At 41.4% G+C, this 9,167-nt stretch overlaps 1 protein-coding gene across 12 annotated transcripts in view; it reads right to left on the bottom strand.

The window, feature by feature from the left end:
- The window catches only part of HINT3 (histidine triad nucleotide-binding 3), a 94,571-nt gene extending 85,769 nt beyond the window's left edge, over positions 1-8,802 (bottom strand). For 6 of the 12 annotated variants that reach the window (XR_015692369.1, XR_015692372.1, XR_015692371.1 and 3 more), the window contains exons 1-2: positions 8,555-8,800; positions 7,100-8,467 (exon numbers count right to left, since the gene is read on the bottom strand). Coding sequence is in view for 5 of the 12 variants with exons in the window: in XM_087687836.1 (XP_087543962.1) it covers positions 7,100-8,302 (1,203 nt within the window). In the remaining 7 variants the exon portion in view is untranslated. Of the gene's footprint in view, positions 1-7,099 lie in introns of all 12 variants that reach the window. The other 6 variants (XR_015692368.1, XR_015692370.1, XM_087687834.1 and 3 more) reach the window with 4 other exon arrangements.
- Positions 8,803-9,167: the final 365 nt, after the last annotated feature.

Genomic DNA, 9,167 nt, shown 5'->3' on the forward strand with positions numbered 1-9,167 from the left:
TAATTTTTGGGGCGCCCTTCCACATCTATAAATAGACAGGCTGCCCCCATTCAGCCATCATCCTTGTTTGCAAGTTACACCAACCCACACACCCTCTGCTGCTGTTGGCACCCAGTTTCCAGCCTGCAACCCGCCTCCATCTGCTGTCCAGCCATCATCGACTGCAGCCACATCATCTTCAGCCTGTCCATTGCTGTAGGCAACAACTCTCAACTGCTAGCGACTGCTCCAAACTGTCCCAGACTATTGTTCAGTCTACTGTCCATCATCTCCAAGGTCAACCAGCCTGCGTTTTCAGCATTGCAGACCCTGACACTCTCAGACGCTGTTTCAGCCTGCTGTTTACAACAGACTGTGCATAGTTTCCAGCCCCCGATCAATGGTACACTACTGCGTTTACCAGTTTCCAGCCTCCAGACTGCTGCATTTTGGTGACCAGCTTGCTGCCATTCACTATTCAGCACTCCTACACTCCGACTGGTGGTCACAGACTTGGGATCCATCTTCGGTGGACGTCACACTCCAACATTGCTCTACCCTTGAGCACACTGTACACTCTTACATTCATTTACAGCATTCATTCACTTTAGAGTTGTGTTCTCTCTCTCCCTTCTTCTGTTTGTGTTTGAGTTTTTGTGTTTGAGTTTTGAGTTTTGCGTTTAGGGCTTGAGTTTTGAGTTTTGCATTTAGGGTTTGAGTTTTGCCCTCTGTGTCTGTGTCTGTGTCTGTGTCTTTGTGTTTCTGTCGTGGTCGTACACTCTGTGTGTCCTCGGTGCAAACCCTAGCACTTTTCTTAACACCCATCCCAAACCCTTTGATCCATGATGTTCATCTTTGGTAGGAGTCCACTTCGGCACCTTCCATAGCACCTCACTATCATCATCTGGTTAATTCATGACTTGCCTCGTCCAGTCTTGACTAGATACATTTGTGAGACCCTTTCTAGGCCTCTTGGCTCCCATTGGCATGTCCATGCCACACATCTCATGTTCTCATCCAGAGAGAGGCATGATATTTGGCTGGTTTTCTTCATTGACAAATTACATCCACATTGTCACATACTAATCTTCCGTAGGATACTTTGCTTCTTTGGCCTTCAAACACACAAACGATCTAGGAGGGGGTGCTAGCACGCATGTTTCCGTGTGTCTTTATCCATGTTCATCTCCTCCTCGTGATTCTCAATGTCAGTCAAGCAAGGACTTTGGAGCACTTGACATTATCTTTATCTATCAGCCTTTTCCTATTGACAGTAGCCTTCATCACATGAGCATCAAGTCAAGATTAGGGTTTCTCTGTCCTGTCCATCGCTTTTTTATTCAGTCCCAGCCTCTCCTAACCAGCCAATATGGCACATCTGCAATTGCTCCTCTGAAGCAAGCGATAGCTCTATTGCAGTTCATGCATGTTGCGAGGCCACTCTCACTGCTAGACAGACATTTCAGTTTGCTATCATGGCCAGGCACCACCACTTTAGTGGGAAATATGGCACACTCGCATCATTTGTATCAGTAGACAGCTTTTCTTGCCACTTAGTCGACCAAATTCCTCCTTGTCCCCAATCTATGGGGCAATCATCACCTGCACTCTTCATTGCGTTCAGCTAATTCTCCTTTTCCACATGCCATTGCAATCATCATTACCAGCCATCAACATCTTCCTCTATCTGATTTCTTCTCCTGCCTTTCATCCCAACACCCTCACTAATATGCCTTGGCACTCATGCAAGTTTGCTTGTAGTCAGCCAATTATTGTTCAGTTCGGTCTTGATTAACATTAGTGTCTATCTAAGGCGCCTTGGTGGTGGGTTGCACACCCACTGCCTTGGTAACTATAGTTCTATCTGATTGTCATTGTTGTATGTATTATGATGAGTCATTATCATTGTATATTTTATTGTATTGATCACCCCTAATCTAAGAAAATGCAAGCAAAGTACATCTCATGGGTGTACAAGTCTGTCCAATCACATTCTTGATTTGATGCCAACGTATTTTGAAGAGCCACCCCATATTTAGGAGCCAGTTTTGCTTGCTAATTGGTCATCATATCTGGCATTATTTTAGCCTATTTATAGAATGTCCCGCTCCCACTCTCAGTAAGTCAATAGAGACACATCCTTTAGCATGACTACTTCCGAACAGAGAGAGGGAGATTGTGCACACTACCAGTGACTTAGTGCCCAAACCATTGTATTGTTCTTGAGCCTTGGCATTGTTGGGGTTAAAGGAGCCTATGCCTAGCTACCCACATTTTAGTCACTTTGCATTGTACCCGTACACCTGTACATTGCAAGCGGTGAGCACCCATCGTTGTCACTTCATTCTTTATTCTTTCAATGACTATTGAATAAGGAAAGGCCAATCACACATTGTGACTATTGGAGTTCTCACAAACAATGTCTCTCTCTTACTCTCTTGCTCCATTTGCCATAGCTCTTATTTTGCTCTTGCTTCCACTTATGTGCTTCTACTCAAACTCTACCTTTCAACTAGTATCAGAGCTTGGACTCAAAGAGCTTCACCAATCATTTCCTTCAGCCCGTAAAGAAGCTTCAGCTTAAGATTTTCATGGCAGCCATATTTCTTCCTCTTAAGGTATACATTGAGTCTTCCATTCTCACAATTTATTTCAACTTGCTCCCAGCTTATCAAGGAGCTTCCCTAGGCTTGGTAAGCCTTATTGAGTGCTTATTGAGCTGAGAAGCAGCCATTCTATTTATTTTGAGTGGATACGAAGCATGTGGCAGAAGTTGTGGACAGCTATGGCAATTTGATAACACTTTCATATTTTGGCTATAACTTTTGCATATAATGTCAGATTCAAGAGTTCTATAGCTAGAAATAAAAAGCGCGACAACAAATATAAATCTAAGCACTCATAGAGTTGATTCTATGCAGTTTTCAGTTCTCTATTTTACACAAAATAGAACAATTCTTATTTAGATAGCAAGTATTTGATTGGTTTATGCTCTATTAATGCTTATGGGGAATGTTTACAATGCCCGAATAATACATCGGTGCTCCAGAAAAACTTTTGGGTTGATTAGAGCTTGATTAGCTCAGTCATTGAAGTGTTTATTGTTGTAGTAACAGTTAGGGCAGCAAGCATACAATAGTGAGCTTCATGCTTTGAATGCCTATTGCATCTACATGGTTGTTCAGGTATGCTACATGTCGATGCTAATGTCTAGCATTGATGTATGAGACCGAATATGATTATGGCATACTTTGGTACTTGGATTTAAGCTACATTTGATGTACTTGGACTTTGGTCAACTGCTTTGAGCTTGTCTGCTTACTCACTTACAGGTATTGAAGCTTCACTGGACAATTATACTCCCAAATGTATTTGTAATGCGCTTGGGCTTCCCGAATGCTTTGATGTACACGTCTTGAGCTTTGTTTACTCCCTTTGCATTCCAGATTCACTTCCAGTGGGAGACACTTGTACTTACTTGGCAGAGCTTGGTTCTTTGAGGCAGTGCAACTCTTCATTCATGTATAAGCTCTCTTATATGCTATTTGATGCAATTATCTCCACTTGTAGGTTGATTTGATTTGATATACTTTGAACACTGACACTTGCCTCTGTTATTAGCAGTTTGTCAATGATGTATACATGCATATTGGTTATGTACTAAGCCCCATTGCTTTTGCTTAGCAAGTTGTGTATTTGACCGATCTCTGCACTTGCTCTTGAGATCTTCCATATGCATGATGTATATGCTTATGGGATGTATGGTTTACTAACACTTTAAGTTTGTGACAATCTTTGGTACCAGTGGTCTATGCTCACTCATTGCTAGTTGCATTTTTTGTATCTCACATTGCTATTTAGATATCCCTGGTAGTGGGAGCTTGCTTTCTTAGCTATTCATCCATAGTTGGATTGACATATACTATTTTTTTTATTTCAACATTGCTATAATTAAAATTTCAACATTCTTTTGAAGAGTAGACTGTTTGTTTTGGCACTCTATTGCAATTTGTAGATAGCTATATCCTCATTTGTTCCCACTCTTTTGCCTGCCTTTTTGGATCAATTTTGGGGCTGTTTTGCTGCATTTTAAATGTAATGATGTAAAGAGTGCTCTATTGACAAAAGAGATAAATAGGAAGAATATTGATGCAGCCTGACTTTTCTCATGCATTGACTATTAGAGGCAGAAATTGTGATAATAACCGTGGTAAAGACTCACAACCCAACAAGGGCAAGTCTTAGTCTTGTGGACAATCTCACGGTAAGTTTTGCAAATGTAAGTCCTCTTTGATATGTCATTATTGTGAGTAACAAGGTCATATTAGGCCGTAGTGCCATAAAATGCACAACGATAGGTGCAATGAGAAAGGCAAGGGAAAAACACAAGATAATACAAAGCCTGATGATCATAGCATCATCCCTTGTAAGTCTAGCATGAAGATTAAAGAGATAAATATAGTGCAACCTAAGTCTAATGATGACTATATCTTAGCTGCTTTGTCTCTTGATACTACTAAGTTGACCGATGCTTCATCTACTTACTCTCAATGTTAGTTGCTTAATTCGAGGGCTTTTTTCAATATTACCTCGGATCAGGATTGGTTTCATACATATCATAGCATTACAAGTTCTATGAGACTCCAAAATGACACTGCATTGGATGTCATTGGTATTGGGGATGTTAAATTGTAGTTTACTTCAAGCAGCTCTTTTGTTTTGCATAATATATATCATATACCAGCTTTGACCAAAAGCCTACTCTCTACTAGAGAGTTGGATGATGCAATATATCATGTCTCTTTTGGTGAATATACATAAAAGATTGCATGTGGTCACCTTGTCTTTGCTCAAGGTGCCAAGGCTAGCAATCTCTAACCATGTATTGGCTGAGATTGATTTACCACATGTATCTTTACAGTATCGTAACCTTGGGCACATGTATTTGAAATAAATTAAAGTACTCACTTATTTGTAGTACCTTCCGCCTCTTGATTACTGGCATTTTGATTCATGTGATCATTGTTTTTATGACAAGCAAATATGTAACACTTATAAAAAGTTTGGCTTTGCACGCATGGGTAAGCCTTTGGCTCTTATCCATTTTGATGAATGTGATTCCATGCCTTATCAATTATTGGGTGGCGCAAAATACTTTGTGACATTCATTGATAATTATTCACATAAGATCTGAGCTTATCCTACTAAGCAAAAATCAAATGTTTTAGCTATATTTAAGTGCTTTGTTGCTCATGTTAAAAATTAATCTGGGTATTGGCCAAAATACCTAAGGTTTGACAATGGGAGGTGAACATGCATCTAAAGCCTTTGAGTAGATTTGCGATAAACGAGGTATTAAGCGTCAATTGACCGCCCCATGTACCCCATCCCAGAATGGTATTTCAAAGTGCATGAACAAGACTATTCAAGAAAGAGCATGTAATATGCTTAGTTAGATAGGCTTACCGTAGTACTTTTGGGCTGAGGCAATTACTACTACTGTGTATCTCATTAATAGATCCCCATGTATTACTCCTGGTTAACTTGCAAAGCAGGTATAGTCTAGAAAACCTCTATTATATGCTCATTTGCATATGTGTGGATGTAAGGCTTTCTACCATGTTCCCAAGAACAAGCACAAGAAGCTAGATCCAAAGTTTGTTAAATACATCTTTCTTAGTTGTGTTTCATGAAGAGGGGATGCATAAGCAACTTAAGCAGGTAGTTGAGGTACACAAGGTAATCTTTCAAGAGGAGCCTCATATTACCAAACAACCAACCCAAGTGAAACAGCCTACTGCAATTGTTGATGATATCCTCCAAGGTAAAGAAATCCATAGCCTTGTTTGCTACCAAGGCAAAGTACATTACAACCACTGAGGCTTGCAAGGAGACCCTATGATTAGGTCATCTGCTTGCAAATCTTTGTATGACAATGACTCCTACACACATTCAAATTCAATGAGTGCCATTCAATTGGTTTATAATCCGATCTTCCATGTGGAGATAAAGCACATTGAAATACGCTATCACTTCATCAGAGAGATGATAGAAGACGAGTCCATTGCACTTGTCAAAATTCCTACAATATGAACCATGCAGATCTGCTCACTAAAAGACTCCTAGTGAAATGATATACCTTTCTTAGGAGGTTGATGGATGTAGAATGAGACAATGTCTTTTATGATTTATCATCTTATTATATCTATGTACATGTTGTACTTTTTCTTTTATACTCCTCACTAAGACGCATTCCCCTTTAAGTAAGAGCTTGTCGAGAATAAAGGAGCATGTGCCTAGCCACTCACATTTTACTCACTATACATTGTACTCACACACCTGTACACTATAGGTGGCGGGCGCCTTCGCTGTCACTTCATTCTTTATTCTTTTAATGACTATTGAATGAGGGAAGGCTAGTCAAACATTGTGAAAAGAGTTTCCACATACGATGTCTCTCTCTCTTGCTCTCTTGCTCTCTTGCTTATCGGCCATACCTCTTGCTTTACTCTTGCTTCTGCTTGTGTGTTTCCGCTCGAGCTCTGCCTTATAGGTATATGGATTCCATTTTCTAAGCATATTCTCTTAGAGTTCTCATGTTCTTGTAGTGTTCTTTTCTGTTCATTGTGTTCTTGCAATCTATTATGGCCATTTATCTTTGCTTCCATTGTTGCACACTTTTCTAGAACAAACTTCACATCAGCTCAAATGTGTTCCTTCGAGAAAAGCAAAAGGGCCATGAAGAAGCTGTTTCCAGCCTTTTGCATCTGTGAATTCAGCCAAAAGACACACTCATATTGCTGAGTAACAAAGTCAATAACTCCTTGAAGATTCACAATATCAGGCACGCGTCCCAAAAATGTAAGCTTCAAGAAGCAACTAAACCATAATATCACTTTCACCTCCTCACTGAGGAACTATTTTAAGGGATGACTCCTGGTTGACATAGCAATGTATGCCATTTGTGACTTAAGTCTAACAAACAGCCTTATTGAATGAACTAAAAAACAGCTTTCTTGAACTAAGCAACAGCTTCAACTGAAAAAAACATGAAATCAACAAACAACTGAGACAGAACATCCTATGTAAAACCTGCATCTGAAAGCACAGAGGATGGTACCTTGAATGCGGGTGCATGACTCTGAATGATGAGGCAGAATATACAGTCCTCTGCCGAAAACCTTCTCTGTCCAGTCATTGCAATATTTCTATTTACAGACATAGTTCCAGAAGCTTCGCTATCAATTGCTAAAGCCTGAAAGGTTGATAACCTTTCTCTGCCAACTGCATGAAAATCTTGCTGGACCAAACTCTCACAAAAACCATAATCCAAACTGTGTTGATTAAAAGTCATTGCTGCTGCAGTTTGGCTGACATTACCTTCAGCTGGCAAGCACGAACTCAACGGTCTTGTTCTGCCACTGGCTTTAACATCCTGTTCAGTCTGACCTTTAACATCCTGCTCAGTCTGACCATAATCCAAAGTGTGTTGATTGAAAATCACTGCTGCTGCAGTTTGATTGACATTACCTTCAGCTGGCAAGCACGAATTCAACTGTCTTATTCTGCCACTGGCGTTAACATCCTGCTCAGTCTGATCCTTTGCACAATGTTCTCGTGCATCTGCTCCTCGCTCATTGCTCCCTCCAACTCTCCTCATGGTACTCCCTGCATCACAATATGCACTTCCTTCGACTGATGTGCTATAAGTAACAGATTGAGCATCTATTGTCTCCCCTTCTCTTTCCAAATAAACTTTGTTCTCCTTAATGATACATGCACCACATGAGCTTGACTGTCTGCTTTCAACATCATCAGTTCTTGATCTCGATTCCCCTGCACATCTCACAAAAGAGAGCTCAGTTGAAGCCAAGTCACCATTACAACATGCATGCATTTGAGGTCGTGCAATCCCCCTCCTCAGTTTCCCTGGAGCTGAAGCATCACTTCCTACTATTGTTTGCTTAACAGAGATATCTTCATTGCTTGATGATTTCACTGACTCTTCCTTTGAGCTCGAGCTGCATGAATTCTTGTGCAAGAAATTTAAACATCTGATTGGTTCTTCCTCAAGACTCAAGCTGCAAGGACTCTTCTGCATATTGGAGATTAGCTGGGAATTGGATTCGTTCCTTTCATTCCTGTACTCCGCCATTCCTGTAGGAACTGCAGGTGGCTTAGGGACATTGAAGTGTGAATTCCAAATGTCTGCTCGGGGTGCGGCACTTCTTCTCCCTTTCATAATGACATCAGACCTTCCTGCTATGGACGGAGACTGAGGAGAAAGATGCGAAAGGATCCTCTTCAATCTACGCTCCTCCATCTTCTAAAACCCGAATGGAAAGCCAAAATCCGGTCACGACCTTACCATAGGCGCAGCATTACAAGCGTAGCATTACAAGGCGCAGCTCCATTGTGCTTTTGGAAGCCTCTTTCGCGAATAGTACGAAACGCCTGAGGCTAGCAGCTATCTGGCATGCTGGAACGCCTGTGGGAGCAAGAATGGAGGTGCTGATCGAACTCGGGACTTCAGGAGTCTCGTGTTGAAAGCATTCGACAAATGGACAAGACGAACCTGGCAAGCTGCCAATCCGACGAGAAGATCCTCCTCTCAACAGAAGAAACTTGGCGAGCTATGGCGGGGGTCGGGCGACCAAGTCAAGCTGCGCTCTTGCTGACAGGATGTGAAACTTGCGCGCGTCCGAGTCTTCATATGGATGGCCGATAAGGAAGAAGATTGCCAGCCAAACGATCCTGACTCGAAATCATCACCTGGAATAGATAAGAATAAAGTAGCTTAACAGTCAGAGAGAGTATTTAAAATATGGCTTAGCGAAGAGCGTAAATCAATCCGTGAACAGATGAGGTTCAAGAACATAAGGATAATGACACCTTCGACATGTACATATTTTGCTAGAAAATGTTTTGTAAAGCTGATTTTTTGCTAGTAAATGCTTTGTAAACCTCATCTATATCTATATCTATACTATTAGTTAAGGAGAGGTGGGGGGCGGGTGCCACATGGCAACCCCCCACCTCCCCCACAAAAAAGAAAGAGAATACGGGGGCGGGTGCCACGCGTCGAGCACCCGCCCCCCTGCAAAATCTATACTATTAGTTAAGGAGAGGTGGGGGGCGGGTGCCACATGGCAACCCCCCACCTCCCCCACAAAAAAGAAAGAGAATAC

Source organism: Lygodium microphyllum, chromosome 11 (assembly GCF_053477565.2).
Source record: "Lygodium microphyllum isolate KBCC chromosome 11, Lygodium_microphyllum_v1.1.10, whole genome shotgun sequence".
NCBI classification, from domain to species: Eukaryota; Viridiplantae; Streptophyta; class Polypodiopsida; order Schizaeales; family Lygodiaceae; genus Lygodium; species Lygodium microphyllum.